General features: G+C 44.5%; 1 protein-coding gene across 2 annotated transcripts in view; it reads left to right on the top strand.

Moving 5' to 3' along the window:
- The first annotated feature begins 277 nt into the window (after positions 1-277).
- LOC141129441 (importin subunit alpha-5) overlaps positions 278-19,689 on the top strand; it is a 117,706-nt gene continuing 98,294 nt past the window's right edge. Inside the window, exon 1 of one of the 2 annotated variants that reach the window (XM_073617476.1) lies at positions 278-454. In XM_073617476.1, the coding sequence (XP_073473577.1) occupies positions 331-454 (124 nt within the window). In that variant the 5' untranslated portion in view covers positions 278-330. The remainder of the gene's footprint in view (positions 455-19,689) is intronic. The other variant, XM_073617477.1, reaches the window with a different exon arrangement.

Here is a 19,689-nt window from a genome sequence, read left to right as displayed (position 1 = left end):
TGACATTTTCATACACTTTTATATGCCAAGGCTGAGTCATTGCTGTATAATTTATTAGTCTGATTCTCACATTTCACACCTATGTGATTTGATTGTGTGTTTAGATATTTTTTTTTTTATTTGCGATTTACTGTGTCGGGAATGAACCACACACAGCCCAGCTTAGAAGGCCTCGAAAGTACCAATATGGCCGCCGCTGCGCCACTGGGAGTAGCAAGATGGCAGCCCCGAGTACGGCGGCCGGGAGGGGTCATTTCCTTCTCGTCACGCGATCTGTCATCAGGCGGAGATCCCTATACCAGAAGGGTCGATGGGGAGCGAGGAGTGCGCATGCGCAGTTCTCTTCACAACGCAGGGCTAATACCGGCTGCGGCGGCGAGGAGGGCCTGTGACCGGAGCAGGAGAGCGGGATACTGCGGGGACTCCGGACTACACTGCGGGGACACACACACAGGTGAGGGACGGGGAGATAGGGGTGTAGACTGTACCATCCGGGGCGGTGCGGGGGGGGGAGGGGGGAACGAGCGAGGTGTCATCCGGCCGGCCGGGGGAGTCCAATGTCCTCCCCCCCCCCCCCCATCATCTTCATCTTCATCCTCCTCATCATCATCATCAGTATGAGGATAGAGAACTCCTCACCCCCCCTTCATATTATTATTATATGTATAATTATCATCATCATCATCACCACATTATTAATAATACATAAAATAGATGATATGATTGTATATAATAATAATATCCATGTCATCCCACTATCTGTATTTATAATCTATATCTCTGACCATCAGTCATTACACTCTATTCATCTATTATTATTATATACAATCATATCATCTATTCTATGTATTATTAGTATATACTAATAATACATAGAATAGATCATATGATAGTATATAATAACAATAATAATAATATCTATTTTATGTACCATTATTATTATTATATACTATCATATCTCCTATTATTGTTATTATACTATCATATAAGCTATTCTATGTATTATTAGTATTTAATAATAATAATACATAGAATAGATCATATGATAATAATAATAATAATAATAGTACATAAAATAGATGATAGTATATTATAATAATAATAATAATATATCATATCATCTATTTTATGTATTATTATTATATACTATCATATGATCTATTCTATGTATTATTATTATTATTATTATTATTATTTACTATAGTTACATAGTTGGGTTGAAAAAAGACACAAGTCCATCCAGTTAACCCATAATAAAGTAAATAAAATAAAAAATATTATACAATCTCATATACCCACAGTATAGGATACCATACTATCATATTGTTCTATTTTTTTCATGTACTATTATTATTATTATAATACAATCATTTGATCTATTCTAACTATTATTATTATTATTATTATTATTATTATTATTCTACAATTCTATGTATTATTATTATTATTATTATTATTATTATTATTATTATATGTATAATCCTCATCTATTCCCTACATTATTATTAATAATACATAAAATAGATGATATGATTGTATATAATAATAATATCCATGTCATCCCACTATCTGTATTTATAATCTAGATCTCTGACCATCAGTCATTCCACTCTATTCATCTATTATTATTATTATTATTATATACAATCATATGATCTATTCTATGTATTATTAGTATATACTAATAATACATAGAATAGATCATATGATAGTATATAATAATAGCAGATATGATAGTATATAATAACAATAATAATATCTATTTTATGTACCATTATTATTATTATTGTTATTATACTATCATATAAGCTATTCTATGTATTATTAGTATTTAATAATAATAATACATAGAATAGATCATATGATAATAATAATAATAATAATAATAGTACATAAAATAGATGATAGTATATTATAATAATAATAATAATATATCATATCATCTATTTTATTTATTATTATTATATACTATCATATGATCTATTCTATGTATTATTATTATTATTATTTACTATAGTTACATAGTTGGGTTGAAAAAAGACACAAGTCCATCCAGTTAACCCATAATAAAGTAAATAAAATAAAAAATATTATACAATCTCATATACCCACAGTATAGGATACCATACTATCATATTGTTCTATTTTTTTTCATGTACTATTATTATTATTATTATTATTATTATTATAATACAATCATTTGATCTATTCTAACTATTATTATTATTATTATTCTACAATTCTATGTATTATTATTATTATTATACAATCATATGATCTATTCTATGTATTATTATTAGACCCCCTTTCACACTGAGGCAGTTTTCAGGCGTTTTAGCGTTGAAAATAGCGCCTGAAAAAACGTCTCCCATTCATTGCAATGAGTGTTTTCACACTGGGGGGGGGGACGGTGCACTTGTGGGACATTAGAAAAAGTCCTGCAAGCATCATCTTTGTGGTGGGTTGGGATCGCTGTATACAGAACTCCTCCACTACCTCTGAGCATTGGAATGAATGGGCAGCACTTCCGAAGCGTCTGAAAAGTGAGGCGCCGCAACCTAAGAGTTTTTAACAGTGGTAAAGTGCCGCTAAAACGAGCAGCACTTTACCGCTAACGCACGGGAAGCCCCAGTGTGAAAGGGGTCATTATTATTATTATTATTATTATTATTATTATACAATCATATGATCTATTCTAAGTACTATTATTATTTACATTCATGTAATCTGTAACTGTAGAATTATTATAACCAATCATATCCATTTTGTAACTGTAGAATGATTATATTATTATATCTATAGTAGGTTATAAAAGGGGTTGTAAAAGCTCAAGGTTGTTTTTGGCGGTTGTGCAGAAGTTCAAAAGTGCAGCATTAACATATCAGCGTTTTACTGGTAGTTTTGAAGTGAACCAGTGTGAGTGTCTTAACTGTAGAATCATTATATTATATTATATTATTGTACCTATTATAGTTTATTAACCTCTTGCTTACTGGGCACCTAAGCCCCCCTTCTGCCCAGACCAATTTTCAGCTTTTAGCGCTGTCACTCTTTGAATGACAATTGCGCGGTCATACAACACTGTACCCAAATGGAATTTTTTATCATTTTTTTCCCCACAAATAGATCTTTCTTTTGGTGGTATTTTATCACCTCTGCGGTTTTTATTTTTTGTTAAATTAAAAAGACAGATTTAAAAAAAAAAAAAAAATACAAAACCATTTTATATTTTGTTAATAAATTTTGCAAACAGGTAATTTTTCTCCTTCATTGAGGCTGCACTGATGGGTGGTACTGAAGGGCACTGATAGCTGGCACTGATCGATGGCAGTGATGGGTACTGGTAGGTGACACTAATAGGCAGCACTGCTACGTGGCACTGATGAGGCACTAATTGGTACCACTGGTGGGCATTGATAGGTGGCACTTGTGGGCACTGATTGCTGGCACTTACTATTGTGGGCACTGATTTGTGGCACTGGCAGGCGGTACTGGTGGGCACATATGAGGCGGCTTCACCTCTTCCTGTTCAGGACTGATGTCCCTTCAAACAGAAGCCGGCGATCGGCTTTTTTTCTCCTCGCACCGTCAACGTGAGAAGAAAAAAAAAAACGATCACTGATCCTCTGTTTACATCACATGATCAGCTGTCATTGGCTGACATCTGATCACATGGTAAGGGGCCGGGATCGACCCCTTACTCGGATCTGTGATCACCCAACTCTCATTGACTTGGGTGATCACAGCATGCGCCGTGTGCCCCCTTTAGGGGGGCGTGGCCAGCTTTGAAAGGGGAGGACCTCAATAGACGTACTCCCGGCAAAGCAGATCCGCGCTGTAGCCGTCATTCATCTATAGCGCGGATCTGAACAAGTTAATATCTACAGTTACAGATGACATCAGATATATTTGTATAACACAAATACACATAGAATATTAATAATAATAATACTGCTAATAGCAATCATGACATTCATACCCACAACTATCATACTTATTCCATTCAATAATAATAATATCTGTAAAAGCTTTATACAATTATATCTAAATAATCTGTAACTGTAGATGATGATGATTAGTGTCCCCACAGCTATCATAGTTGTTGCTGATAATAATACAACTGATAGCTGCGGGGATACTTATTATTATTATTATTATTATTATTATTATTATCTGGGTTCACACATGTCCGGCTGCGGTTTGCGGTCTGGAGCCGGGTGTGCGTCTTGCGGTCTGGAGCCGGGTGTGCGTCTTGCGGTCTGGAGCCGGGTGTGCGTCTTGCGGTCTGGAGCCGGGTGTGCGTCTTGCGGTCTGGAGCCGGTTGTGCGTCTTGCGGTCTGGAGCCGGGTGTGCGTCTTGCGGTGTCTGGAGCCGGGTGTGCGGTTTGCGGTGTCTTGAGCCGGGTGTGCAGCTTGCGGTCTGGAGCCGGGTGTGCGGCTTGCGGTCTTGAGCCGGGTGTGCGGCTTGCGGTCTGGAGCCGGGTGTGCGGTCTGGAGCCGGGTGTGCGGTCTGGAGCCGGGTGTGCGGTCTGGAGCCGGGTGTGCGGTCTGGAGCCGGGTGTGCGCCTTGCGGTCTGGAGCCGGGTGTGCGGCTTGCGGTCTTGAGCCGGGTGTGCGGCTTGCGGTCTGGAGCCGGGTGTGCGGTCTGGAGCCGGGTGTGCGGTCTGGAGCCGGGTGTGCGGTCTGGAGCCGGGTGTGCGGTCTGGAGCCGGGTGTGCGCCTTGCGGTCTGGAGCCGGGTGTGCGCCTTGCGGTCTGGAGCCGGGTGTGCGCCTTGCGGTCTGGAGCCGGGTGTGCGCCTTGCGGTCTGGAGCCGGGTGTGCGGTTTGCGGTCTGGAGCCGGGTGTGCGGTTTGCGGTCTGGAGCCGGGTGTGCGGTTTGCGGTGTCTTGAGCCGGGTGTGCGGTGTCTTGAGCCGGGTGTGCGGCTTGCGGTGTCTTGAGCCGGGTGTGCGGCTTGCGGTGTCTTGAGCCGGGTGTGCGGCTTGCGGTGTCTTGAGCTGGGTGTGCGGCTTGCGGTGTCTGGAGCCGGGTGTGCGGCTTGCGGTGTCTGGAGCCGGGTGTGCGGCTTGCGGTCTGGAGCCGGGTGTGCGCCTTGCGGTCTGGAGCCGGGTGTGCGGTTTGCGGTCTGGAGCCGGGTGTGCGGTTTGCGGTCTGGAGCCGGGTGTGCGGTTTGCGGTCTGGAGCCGGGTGTGCGGTTTGCGGTGTCTTGAGCCGGGTGTGCGGTGTCTTGAGCCGGGTGTGCGGCTTGCGGTGTCTTGAGCCGGGTGTGCGGCTTGCGGTGTCTTGAGCTGGGTGTGCGGCTTGCGGTGTCTGGAGCCGGGTGTGCGGCTTGCGGTGTCTGGAGCCGGGTGTGCGGCTTGCGGTCTGGAGCCGGGTGTGCGCCTTGCGGTCTGGAGCCGGGTGTGCGGTTTGCGGTCTGGAGCCGGGTGTGCGGTTTGCGGTCTGGAGCCGGGTGTGCGGTTTGCGGTCTGGAGCCGGGTGTGCGGTTTGCGGTGTCTTGAGCCGGGTGTGCGGTGTCTTGAGCCGGGTGTGCGGCTTGCGGTGTCTTGAGCCGGGTGTGCGGCTTGCGGTGTCTTGAGCTGGGTGTGCGGCTTGCGGTGTCTGGAGCCGGGTGTGCGGCTTGCGGTGTCTGGAGCCGGGTGTGCGGCTTGCGGTGTCTGGAGCCGGGTGTGCGGCTTGCGGTCTGGAGCCGGGTGCGGTTTTGTTCCGGTTCAGGTGCAAATTTTGATTTGAATTCACACCTGAACCAGACCTAAAATCACACAGGACACTTTAAAAACGGACGGCAGCCACCCCAGACACGAGTGAACCGTCATACAATTGCCAGCCGGTCCGGTTCTCAGATTTTGCATCTCTTATTTGCATATATGTGAATTAAGCCTTATTATTAATAAATACTGTAGGTTGTAAACCTCTCTGTGGAAGTAGCACCTAATGGCTAAGCCTATAATAAGGCTTATCTATAGGTACTGTAAATATCTCCTAAATGTGCGCACAGATTTTTTACTGTGTTTTGCGCCAATGATGTCATTGGCGCAATGCGCTGTGAAGAAACTGCCCCCCCCCCCATGCCGTGACTGGCAGCCCCCGCAAGTGGGAGTGACGTCATGTGGCTCCGGCCAGTCACAGAGCCAGAGTCTGCGGCCCCGGAAGGAAGAGGGGTGAAGATGGATGCGGCCACCCGCAGGGATAGCACGGGCTCCGTTTGCAGGTAAGTGTCACTTAATGCACTAGTATGCGATGCATACTAGCACATTATGCTTTTACTTTGCAGGGGCAAAGGAAGGAAGTAAAACCCATCAGGGGTAACTTCCTCTTTAAGTATCTCCACAGTTATCATAGATATTGCTAATAATAATTTAATAACTATGAAAGCTGTAGAGGTTATAGGGGATAATTATTATTATCTACAGTTAGATTGGGTCAGATATAATTGTATAAAGTTGTTCTACTTTAATAAAAATAATAACTATCGGTAAAACCCTTTTTTTTTTTTTTTTTTTTTTAATTTTTTTTTTTACGTTTTTTTTTTTTTTTTTTTTTTTTTGCCATCTTGGTCCCTTGACTTCCTGTCCCATAGCCAAACCAAGAAATGGGAAGAAATCTCTGCAAATTAAAGTGATATTAAACCCACAACAGTAAAATCAGTCTGTAGATGCAGTAAAGCATGCTTCTTATACTCACTGTGGAACATAAGGGGTTAAGCATTGTGTGTGAAAAAAAAAAAAAGGCTTTTTGATTCTTCTCTGATCCTCCCCTTCTTTTACTGTCCCCAATCCATCTCCTGATAGTACAGAGCCTTGAGGGCACTCTGCACATGCTCAGTTCGGTGTGTAATGCTAGAGATTTTTTTTTTTTTAATGGGAGAGTGGCCCTGTGCTGATCACATGCAATCAGCACTGTCCGGACAGAGGGTCAGGGGTCCTGCAGCCTCATAGGGCAGCCAGAGGAGAATGAAAACTCCTCCTACAAGCTTTAACCAGACACTGATAGAAGTCACAAGACTGCTATATACTGCTGATGAGAAAAGGTATATAGCAGTTTATATTTATTAAAATAGTTGCATTTCCATGTTCTGTGGGAGATCAGATATAGTGATAGCGGGGTCCTGGGTTTAGTAACACTAAAAGGGAATTCCTTGGGGACCCCCCAGGTCACCAGAACTTAGTGTCCCCTATTGGAATATTTCCCCTCTATTACTTTTCTGGGGGCAACCCAAAATTTGGAATTTTCTTTTACTTTCCCTTTCAATGATAATGGTAAACAGGACAAATAGAGGGGATCAATCTCCCTAATGGGGCACAGACAGCAATACAATCTGGGGGTTCTAATCCCCCCGCACTTTATCCAAAACTGAAAAACAAAAAAATATATATATATATTGCCTTTTAGTTATACTTTAAGCCTCAATGTGGTTTCTCCGCAGCGCAGGTGCCGTGCATTGTACCCGCAGCTTTCATGTGGGTTCCCCTCGCCTTCCCATAGACTTCCACTAGATCGGGCGTTTTTGGTTTTATGAAAGTGCACAAAGGAAAAGTCTTTTCGGAAAATCCACCCAAAACGCCCGAGCTAATGGAAGTCTATGGGAAGGTGAGGGAAAACTGCGGGTACAATGCACTGCAGGAAGACCACAGTGTGAAATTTAGTATTAGTAGTACTATCAATATTCTGCCTGTAATAATTGTATACAGTTACAGTGGAACTTTGGTTAACGAGTAACGCGGTTAACAAGCGTTCTGAAAGACGAGCAACTTGTTTTAAAAGTGTTGTCTCACAAAACGAGCAGAATTCAAGCTAATGGGGTGTGCAGTACCGCATTTGGCCAGAGGTGCGGGGGGGCGCTGGTGACACTCGGAACGGTTCGGAGCCGTTCGGAAATACTTAGAATCACTCGGAAATACTCCGTTCCCGAGTCTTTCTGAGCCTTTCCGAGCCATTCAGAGTTCAGTCGAGCTGTCCCCGAGTATTTCTGAGGCTCTCCGGCGCCCCCCTCCCACATCTGGCCACATGCGGTATTGCATGCAATAGAAGTCAATGCAGAACAAATTATCTTCTTTTCCATTGATTTCTATGGGAAAACTTGCTATGATATGCGAGTGCTTTGGATTACAAGCATTCTTCTGGAATGGATTATACTCGTAATTCGAGGTTCCACTGTATATCTGACCTAATCTGTAACTGTAGATAATATGTATCTCCACAGCTTGTCATAGTCATTGCTGCTGATAATATTATTAGTAGTATTAGTAGTATTAGTGTCGGGGTGGATTTTATTTAAGGCTCGGTTTCCACTATTGTGACCTGAAAGTCGCACGATTTTGCCGTGACTTGAATCCATGCCTGTGTATTCTTGAGGTCTATGGACCTCAAGTCGCATCAAAGTGGGACCAAAGTAGTGCAGGGGCTGCTTTGAAGTTGCTGCGACTTGAAGTTGCACAAATATGAACGGTACTCATTGGAAATCATCGGGTACAACTTGTTATGTGACTTTGCAGTCCCAAGTCAACAGGACAAGTCAAACAAGTGGAAACCAAGCCTAAATCACTGGTCAAAAGGCTTGATTTAGATCGCTGTTGGCTCCTCCTCTGACCCGCTGTTGGCTCACTAACAGTCCCATTCACTTTAATGGGACGGCTGGTGATGCGGCAGTGACACAACAAGGGGGGGGTCGTGGCGGCAGCAGGTGATTGGACGCCCGCTAACAGGCGCTGCCATGATGGATCTGAAATGACAGGTGCTCTTTAAATGTAAGGACTTATTCTTGCTGGTAGTTAGAATCTTTAATATTTGCAAACAAAGTGAAGGTTTCCTATTTAGAATAATAAGCTGTCAGGTTAGTAAAATAGCGATATCAGAACCGATTCAATCATACAGTTTGTAGTGTACATAGATTTGCAAAGCAATGGGATAAAAGGAATATTCCTGAACTTTGTTTTATCTCATGGTTACTGTAAAATTGTGTGAATGCATCAATGCAGTGCAATGTTATCTCAGCTTCCAGTGCTCGGATTCATTGGATGAGTTTACCAGAAATGTAAATATTGCAGAATATACAGCCTCATGCTACATAACTAAGCTCCATTTCATGCTGAATAAACTAAATGATTAATGTATCTAAAATAGAAAACTAGATAGATTTTTACTCCAAAAGCATTTTATTAAAATAAATTTGAAAAAACAACAAAAATCTGATTGAAATTAAAAAAAAAATCCTTTTTTTTTTTTTTTTTTTTTTTTATCTTTAAATATCATTCATATTTATCCACCCTGATTGGTGTTATCCTATTTGTTATTACTTTATTCAGTTAATGTCCCGTATTCTGTAACTGTAGATAATAACTAGGGCTGCAACTAACTATTATTTTCATAATCGATGAGTTGGCCGATTATTGTTTCGATTAATCGGTTAATAACCTTATAAAAAAAGTGTGCCGTATAATTTAGTTAATATATAAAGTTTTAAAAAAAGGCAATTTATTCTTAAATATCTCTATGCAGTGGTAAATAAAAATAGCCAACTATATGGTTAGGGAGCAAAATATCTAATCCACTCTAATAGGGCGTACACACGGTCGGACTTTGTTCGGACATTCCGACAACAAAATCCTAGGATTTTTTCCGACGGATGTTGGCTCAAACTTGTCTTGCATACACACGGTCACACAAAGTTGTCGGAAAATCCGATCGTTCTGAACGCGGTGACGTGAAACACGTAAGTCGGGACTATAAACGGGGCAGTGGCCAATAGCTTTCATCTTTTTATTTATTCTGAGCATGCCTGGCACTTTGTCCATCGGATTTGTGTACACACGATCGGAATTTCCGACAACGGATTTTGTTGTCGGAAAATTTTATCTCCTGCTCTCCAACTTTGTGTGTCCGATGGAAAATGTCCGATGGAGCCCACACACGGTCGGAATTTCCGACAACACGCTCCGATCGGACATTTTCCATCGGAAAATCCGACCGTGTGTACGGGGCATTAGAATAACAGACAGAAGAGATATACTGTATATACTATAAGAGGAGATATATACTGGAGATATATACTGTATATACTATAAGAGGAGATATATACTGTATATACTATTAGAGGAGCGATAAGAGCATTCGTTCGATTTTCTAATTGTTAGTGGGGTAAAATCAACGTTCATTTTCAACCACAGTAATGGGAAATTTTGGAAATAATAAAAAACTTCTTGGTGAAAGGAATTATCAGACGGTGTATGTGGTTTTCGCTCAGAAATTACAATTATTTAAAAAAAAAAGTGAAAATTTCAAACATTCTTTCATTCATCGAATGTACAAAGATTTTTTGTCTGAATATTCTCATCTGAAAATTGATCTGTGTGGCCAGCATAAGGCTCGGTACACACCTATGCAGTTTGCTTTTGATCTGTTTCTGCAGTGCTTTTTGCTGTGCGTTTTGATTTTTGCACATGTGATTTTGCTGCGATTTGTGTTTTTGCATGTTTTTTGGCCAATTTGTTGTTGGGCAGATTAAAAAACACAAATTGCTGCAAAAACCCATTACATGCTTTTCTGCAGCTTCTCCATTGAAGTATATTGAACCAAAAAAGCACCGTTTTGCGGTAAAAAAAAAGTCACTGACGCTTTCCAAATACGCAGCGGCTGAAAAAGCATAGATATGAACATGTCCCATAGGAAACCATGTAAATGAACTGTAGTCCGTTTCTGCAAAAAGCACCAAAAAACACATAGGTGTGAACCAGGTGTAAGATGTTTAGTAACATAATGGGGTTAAAAAAACGAATATTAGCCCTTTTATAGTACAAAAAAATCAAATAATCACTACTGTAAGGGGTTCATTTTTTTACTGTAGATCTGGGAAAGAAATAGTTACAGTAGCAATTACCGTATTTATCGGCGTATAACACGCACCCCAATTTAGGAGGGAATTTTAAGGAAAACAAACTTTTAGGAGGGAAGTTGAAGGGAAAAAAACTTACATTTAAATGCCCATCAGTGCAGCCTTCTCAGTGCAGCCTTCTCAGTGCAGCCTTCTCAGTGCAGCCTTCTCAGTGCAGCCTTCTCAGTGCAGCCTTCTCAGTGCAGCCTTGTCAGTGCAGCCTTCTCAGTGCAGCCTTGTCAGTGCAGCCTTCTCAGTGCAGCCTTGTCAGTGCAGCCTTGTCAGTGCAGCCTTCTCAGTGCAGCCTTCTCAGTGCAGCCTTCTCAGTGCAGCCTTCTCAGTGCAGCCTTCTCAGTGCAGCCTTCTCAGTGCAGCCTTCTCAGTGCAGCCTTCTCAGTGCAGCCTTCCCCAGTGCAGCCTCCCCCAGTGCAGCCTCGCCCAGTGCAGCCTTCGATCCCCTGTCTTCAAAATCGCCGACCGCGATTTGAAAATGGCGCCGCCGACGCCGAAATACACAGAGCCGGTCCTCGGCTCTTTCCGGCGGCTCTCGTTCACTTTCGGCTCCACTCGTAGTCCCGAGCGGAGCTATCCGAACCTAGCCGAGTAGGTTCGGATAGCTCCGCTCGGGACTACGAGTGGAGCCGAAAATGAACGAGAGCCGCCGGAAAGAGCCGAGGACCGGCTCTGTGTATTTCGGCGCCGGCGGCGCCATTTTCAAATCGCAGTCGGCGATTTTTGAGTTGTGCAGCTCAGGGGATCGGCGTATAACACGCACCTGCGACTTTCCCCTGATTTTAAGGGGAAAAAAGTGCGTGTTATACGCCGATAAATACGGTATTTGCTCTTTTTTGTACTCTAAAGGGCTCATTTTTAGTTTTTTTTTAACCACATTATGTTACTGGCCGATTAATCGATTAATTTCATAATCGATTAGTTGTCGATTAATCGATTAGTTGTTTCAGCCCTAATAATAACTATGATAGCTATGAGAATTATTCCTATCATTATTGATAACTATAGTTTACAGAATGGTCAGATATAAGTGTATAAAGTTATTACAGGCAGAATAATATTATTAGCTATACATAGAATAGATGAGGAATATTTGTGGAGAGGTATTCCTGATTATAAGGCTCCGTTTACATCTAGATGTTTTTGGGCGTTTTTCTGCTCTAAGCCTCAGCTCTAAAAACGCCCAACAAGACAAATCCCATTCGTTTTAATGGCCGCTGTTCAACCTGAGAACCTGAGCGTTCTGTCGCCTGAAGCAAAACGCCCATCGCCCAAAAAAAGTACAGGAGCTTCTTCTTTTTTTTGGCAGATTAGAGGCGTTTCACTACTTTTACATTGGTGACCTTTTAACCTTGAAAATGCCTGTAAAATAGCAACGCCTAGATGTAAACGGAGCCTAAGAGATATATATCATAATACAGACAGAGAGATCACATTACACACACGATAAGAACGATACTAATATGACCCCAGCAGGGTTCTCAACAGTTATAAAAACAGCTATGGCATTAGATTGAGACTCCTCTGAGATCATTGAAAATTCAACAGGTGCATGTGAACTCCTCTTGACCCGCGCCATTGCCTCCGCCTCCTCTTGACCCGCGCCATTGCCTCCGCCTCCTCTTGACCCGCGCCATTGCCTCCGCCTCCTCTTGACCCGCGCCATTGCCTCCGCCTCCTCTTGACCCGCGCCATTGCCTCCGCCTTCTCTTGATCAGCACCATTACCACTGCCTCTTCTTGATCCGCGCCATTGCCGCTGCTTTCTCTTGACCTGCACCATTGCCTCCGCCTCCTCTTGACCTGCGCCATTAGCATCGCCTCCTCTTGATCCGCGCCATTGCCACTGCCTCCTCTTGACCCGCACCATTGCCTCCGCCTCCTCTTGACCTGCGCCATTAGCACCGCCTCCTCTTGATCCGCGCCATTGCCACTTCCCCCTCCTGACCTGCGCCACTACCACCGCCTCCTCTTGATCCACGCCATTGCCACTGCCTTCTCCTGATCGGCGCCATTACCACCGCCTTCTCTTGACCCGCGCCATTGCCGTTGCTTTCTCTTGATCCGCGCCATTGCCACTGCCTCCTCCTGACCTGTGCCCCCCCCCCGAGTTAGACTTGTATAGAAATAAGAAATGCCTCTGAAGTGTCCCATGGACACACAGACCCTTCTACATACTGCCTGTTGGCCTGTTTGATAACTGGAGCTCTGATACAGAGCCGATCCTTATCGATCCCATTTCACTCCTCGGGCCTGTAGAATAGCGGGTGCCCCCTGCTGGTGGTTCCTTCTGCTCACCCTTAGTCACTGCAGAACATGATGGTGGTGATGTAGAGAGTTGGGGAAGGGGCTCGCAATGCCACACAGTCGGAATATGGAACTGGATTGGCACAGTTCCATATATATAAATTATATTCCTGCTTTCTCCTCAGCTTAGTGATCCCCCTGACAGGGTCACTTTATTAACCCCTTAATATGTCCGCATTGCCTGTATGATCATATTTTTTGTGTGTATGTATGTATGTGTGTGTATATGTGTATGTATGTGTGTGTGTGTGTGTGTATATATATATATATATATATATATATATATATATATATATATATATATATATATATATATATATATATATTACACAGTATGCCTGTATATTCATTTTGCAATGATCTCTAATCTATTCATTATGTATAGTCATTGTGATTACTTATTGTTACTGTTGACTTTTTTTTTTAGCATATTTGAAAAGGAAAACATTAGCTTCTTATTCAAACATTGTCTACAGATAAAGGTGAAAGACTTGAGCAAATTAAAATATATAGCGCCAGCGCACCGCGGCTCATCAAAATCAACAGTATACAATATCTCACAAAAGTTAGTACACCCCTCACATTTTTGTAAATACTTTATTCTCTCTTTTCATGTGACAACACTGAAGAAATGACACTTTGCTACAATGTAAAGTAGTGAGTGTACAGCTTGTATAACAGTGTAAATTTGCTGTCCCCTCAAAATAACTCAACACACAGCCATTAATGTCTAAACCGCTGGCAACAAAAGTGAGTACACCCCTAAGTGAAAATGTCCAAATTGGGCCCAATTAGCCATTTTCCCTCCCTGGTGTCATGTGACTCGTTAGTGGTACAAGGTCTCAGGTGTGAATGGGGAGCAGGTGTGTTAAATTTGGTGTTATCGCTCTCACTCTCTCATACTGGTCACTGGAAGTTCAACATGGCACCTCATGGCAAAGAACTCTCGGAGGATCTGAAAAAAATATTGTTGCTCTACATAAAGATGGCCTGGGCTATAAGAAGATTGCCAAGACCCTGAAACTGAGCTGCAGCACGGTGGCCAAGACCATACAGCGGTTTAACAGGACAGGTTCCACTCAGAACAGGCCTCGCCATGGTCCACCAAAGAAGTTGAGGTCACGTGCTCAGCGTCATATCCAGAGATTGTCTTTGGGAAATAGACGTATGAGTGCTGCCAGCATTGCTGCAGAGGTTGTAGGGGTGGGGGGTCAGCCTGTCAGTGCTCAGACCATACGCCGCACACTGCATCAAATTGGTCTGCATGGGTCCCAGTAGAAAGCCTCTTCTAAAGATGATGCACAAGAAAGCCCGCAAACAGTTTGCTGAAGACAAGAAGACTAAGGACATGGATTACTGGAACCATGTCCTGTGGTCTGATGAGACCAAGATAAACTTATTTGGTTCAGATGGGGACAAGCGTGTGTGGGGGCAACCAGGTGAGGAGTACAAAGACAAGTGTGTCTTGTCTACAGTCAAGCATGGCGGTGGGAGTGTCATGGTCTGGGGCTGCATGAGTGCTGCCGGCACTGGGGAGCTACAGATCATTGAGGGAACCATGAATGCCAACATGTACTGTGACATACTGAAGCAGAGCATGATCCCCTCCCTTCAGAGACTGGGCCACAGGGCAGTATTCCAACATGATAACGATCCCAAACACACCTCCAAGATGACCACTGCCTTGCTAAGAAGCTGAGGGTAAAGATGATGGACTGGCCAAGCATGTCTCCAGACCTAAACCCTATTGATCATCTGTGGGACATCCTCAAAACGGAAGGTGGAGGAGCGCAAGGTCTCCAACATCCACCAGCTCTGTGATGTCATCATGGAGGAGTGGAAGAGGACTCCAGTGGCAACCTGTGAAGTTCTGGTGACCTCCATGCCTAAGAGGGTTAAGGCAGTGCTGGAAAATAATGGTGGCCACACAAAATATTGACACTTTGGTCCCAATTTGGACATTTTCACTTAGGGGTGTACTCACTTTTGTTGCCAGCAGTTTAGAAATTAATGGTCGTGTGTTGAGTTATTTTGAGGGGACAGCAAATTTACACTGTTATACAAGCTGTACACTCACTACTTTACATTGTAGCAAAGTGTCATTTCTTCAGTGTTGTCACATGAAAATATATAATAAAATATTCACAAAAATGTGAGGGGTGTACTCACTTTTGTGAAATACTGTAAGTGTTATATATTAATTTGGTTTGTGTGAAAGTTATAGCGTTTACAGACAATGGTGTTTATACTGGATCAGCAACTTACAGTAGGACTGTGATATTGTGGCGGCAAATCTGACACTAACAGACACTGTCAGGGAGGATCACTAACTGACACTGACATCACCAGTGACGCTAATACAGTGATCAGTGATAATACTGTACTAATGACACTGGCTGGGAAGGGGTTAACATTTAGGTACATTCAAGGGGTTTACGGTGTAAAAAATGCTGTAAATGAAGAATACTTTCAGAAATAGAAGTTTTAATAGTTTATTTTTTACCAATTAACAAAATGGAAAGTAAATGAAGAGAAGAGAATCTAAATCCAATCAATATTTGGGGTGACCCCGCTCCTATGCCTTCTTCTAGGTAGACTTGTACGCAGTTTTTAAAGTAACTCGGCAGGTAGGTTGTTCTAGGTTAATCTTTGAGAACTAATCACAGATCTTCTGTGGATGTCAGCTGCCTCCAATCCTTCTGTCTCTTCATGTCATTCCAGACAGACTCCATGATAGTGAGATCAGGGCTCTGTGGGGGCCAAACCATCACTTCCAGGTTTCCTTGTTCTTCTTTACACCGAAGATAGTTCTTAATGACATCGGCTGTATGTTTGGGGTCCTTGTCCTGCTGCAGAACACATTTGGGGCCAATAACACACCTCCCTGATGGTGTGGCATGATGAAGTATCTGCCTATATTTCTCAACATTGAGGACACCATTGATCGTGACCAAACCCTCAACTCTGTTTGCAGAAATTCAACCCCAAACATGCAAGGAACCTCCCCCATGCTTCACAGTTGGCTGCAGACACTCATTGTACCGCTCTTGAGCCCTTCACCAACAAACTGCCTCCTACAGACAAATATTCCACTTTTTGACTCGCCAGTCCAGAGCATCAGCTGCCATTTTTCTGCACCCAGTTCCTATGTTTTCCTGCATGGGACATGGAAACAAGGCTAACCGACTCAACTTAGGGGGTTCAATATGTGCTGTTCAAGCCCTTCTGAAGCAGAACAAAGGAAAGGGCAACATTGAACGCTCAGCAGTCGGCCAAGGAAACCTAATGCAGCAGATTCAAGAGACATTATGCTTACTTCCCTTCCACATTGGAAGATGTCCAGCAGTGCCATCAGCACAGAACTGATGGAAACCAGTGGAACCCAGGTACACCCATCTACTGTCTGGAGAAGTCTGGTGGGACCCAGGTACACTCATCTACTGTCTGGAGAAGTCTGGTGGGACCCAGGTACACCCATCTACTGTCTGGAGAAGTCGGGTGGGACCCAGGTACACCCATCTACTGTCTGGAGAAGTCTGGTGGGACCCAGGTACTCCCATCTACTGTCTGGAGAAGTCTGGTGGGACCCAGGTACACCCATCTACTGTCTGGAGAAGTCTGGTGGGACCCAGGTACACCCATCTACTGTCTGGAGAAGTCTGGTGGGACCCAGGTACACCCATCTACTGTCTGGAGAAGTCTGGTGGGACCCAGGTACACCCATCTACTGTCTGGAGAAGTCTGGTGGGACCCAGGTACACCCATCTACTGTCTGGAGAAGTCTGGTGGGACCCAGGTACACCCATCTACTGTCTGGAGAAGTCTGGTGGGACCCAGGTACACCCATCTACTGTCTGGAGAAGTCTGGTGGGACCCAGGTACACCCATCTACTGTCTGGAGAAGTCTGGTGGGACCCAGGTACACCCATCTACTGTCTGGAGAAGTCTGGTGGGACCCAGGTACACCCATCTACTGTCTGGAGAAGTCTGGTGGGACCCAGGTACACCCATCTACTGTCTGGAGAAGTCTGGTGGGACCCAGGTACACCCATCTACTGTCTGGAGAAGTCTGGTGGGACCCAGGTACACCCATCTACTGTCTGGAGAAGTCTGGTGGGACCCAGGTACACCCATCTACTGTCTGGAGAAGTCTGGTGGGACCCAGGTACACCCATCTACTGTCTGGAGAAGTCTGGTGGGACCCAGGTACACCCATCTACTGTCTGGAGAAGTCTGGTGGGACCCAGGTACACCCATCTACTGTCTGGAGAAGTCTGGTGGGACCCAGGTACACCCATCTACTGTCTGGAGAAGTCTGGTGGGACCCAGGTACACCCATCTACTGTCTGGAGAAGTCTGGTGGGACCCAGGTACACCCATCTACTGTCTGGAGAAGTCTGGTGGGACCCAGGTACACCCATCTACTGTCTGGAGAAGTCTGGTGGGACCCAGGTACACCCATCTACTGTCTGGAGAAGTCTGGTGGGACCCAGGTACACCCATCTACTGTCTGGACAAGTCTGGTGGGACCCAGGTACACCCATCTACTGTCTGGACAAGTCTGGTGGGACCCAGGTACACCCATCTACTGTCTGGACAAGTCTGGTGGGACCCAGGTACACCCATCTACTGTCTGGACAAGTCTGGTGGGACCCAGGTACACCCATCTACTGTCTGGACAAGTCTGGTGGGACCCAGGTACACCCATCTACTGTCTGGACAAGTCTGGTGGGACCCAGGTACACCCATCTACTGTCTGGACAAGTCTGGTGGGACCCAGGTACACCCATCTACTGTCTGGACAAGTCTGGTGGGACCCAGGTACACCCATCTACTGTCTGGACAAGTCTGGTGGGACCCAGGTACACCCATCTACTGTCTGGACAAGTCTGGTGGGACCCAGGTACACCCATCTACTGTCTGGACAAGTCTGGTGGGACCCAGGTACACCCATCTACTGTCTGGACAAGTCTGGTGGGACCCAGGTACACCCATCTACTGTCTGGACAAGTCTGGTGGGACCCAGGTACACCCATCTACTGTCTGGACAAGTCTGGTGGGACCCAGGTACACCCATCTACTGTCTGGACAAGTCTGGTGGGACCCAGGTACACCCATCTACTGTCTGGACAAGTCTGGTGGGACCCAGGTACACCCATCTACTGTCTGGACAAGTCTGGTGGGACCCAGGTACACCCATCTACTGTCCGGAGAAGTCCGGCCAGAAGTGGCCTTCATGGAAGAATTACAGCTAAAAAGTCAAACCTCCAACATGGAAACAAGGCTTAGCGACCCAGCTATGCAGGAAAACATAGGAACGGGGGGGGGGGGGGGGGGGGGGGCAGAAAAATAGCAGCAGGTGCTCCAGACTGATGAGTCAAAATGTGAAATATTTGGCTGTAGCAGGAGGCAGTTTGTTGGGGGAAGGGCTGGAGACAGGGACAATGAATGTCGGCAGACAACTGTGAAGCATGGTGGAGGTCTCTTGCAAGTTTGGGGCTGCATTTCTGCAAATGGAGTTGGAGATTTGGTCAGGATCAATGTTGTCCTCAATGCTGAGAAATACAGGCAGATACTTCTCCATCATGCTACACTTCAGGGACACGTGTGATTGGGCCCCAGATTTATTCTGGAGCAGGCCTACGACCCCAAACACACAGCTTTTAATGAAATCGGCTATCTTCAGTGTAAAGAGGAACAAGGAGTCCTGGAAGTGATGGTTTGTCCCCCATAGACCCCTGATCTCACCATATGAAGTCATGGTGTTATATGAAGAAGCAGAAGCATTTGAGGCAGTCGACATCCACAGAAGATCTGTGCTTAGTTCTCCAAGATGCTTTGAACAACCTACCTGCTGAGGACCTTCAAAAATTGTGTGCAAAGGGTGGTTTTGGTCACACCAAATTTTGATTTGGATTTCTCTTCTGTTCATTTTTCTTTTCATTTTGTTAAAGCGGAAGTCCAGCTGAAAAAAAAATTTAAAAGTCAGCAGCTACAAACACTGTAGCTGCTGACTTTTAATAAGCACACTTACCTGTCCAGGGTGCCCGCGATGTTGGCTGCCCGAGGCCGATCCGTCCATCGGATCGGGTCCCGGCGTCGCTATTCGAACTAAGGGAAACGGGCAGTGGAGCCTTGCGGCTTTACTGCCTGTTTCCTACAGCGCATACGCGAGTCGCGCGGCGCTTTGTGAATGGCCGGCTGTGTTCTGGGACACACACAGTTCCCAGAACACAGCCAGTGGCCTATTCCCCAGAAGACAATGCGAGGAGGAGAAGAATGAAGATCACCGCGGAGTAGGAAGTGGCAGATTAGGACGATCTGCCTAGCAACAGCCATTTCTGGTAAGTAAAAAAAAAATTTTTTTTTTTTCAATTTTTTTTCCAGATTTTTAGGAGCATTTTTTTTTTTTTTTTAGGGTGGACCTCCGCTTTAATTGATCAAAACAATTAACACTTCTATTTCTGAAAGCATTCTTAGCACCACACCTGCCTAAAACTTT

Source organism: Aquarana catesbeiana, linkage group LG02 (genome assembly GCF_042186555.1).
Source record: "Aquarana catesbeiana isolate 2022-GZ linkage group LG02, ASM4218655v1, whole genome shotgun sequence".
NCBI classification, from domain to species: domain Eukaryota; kingdom Metazoa; phylum Chordata; class Amphibia; order Anura; family Ranidae; genus Aquarana; species Aquarana catesbeiana.
Note: the sequence above shows the minus strand (reverse complement) of the source record. Positions and strands in the feature narration are given on the sequence as shown.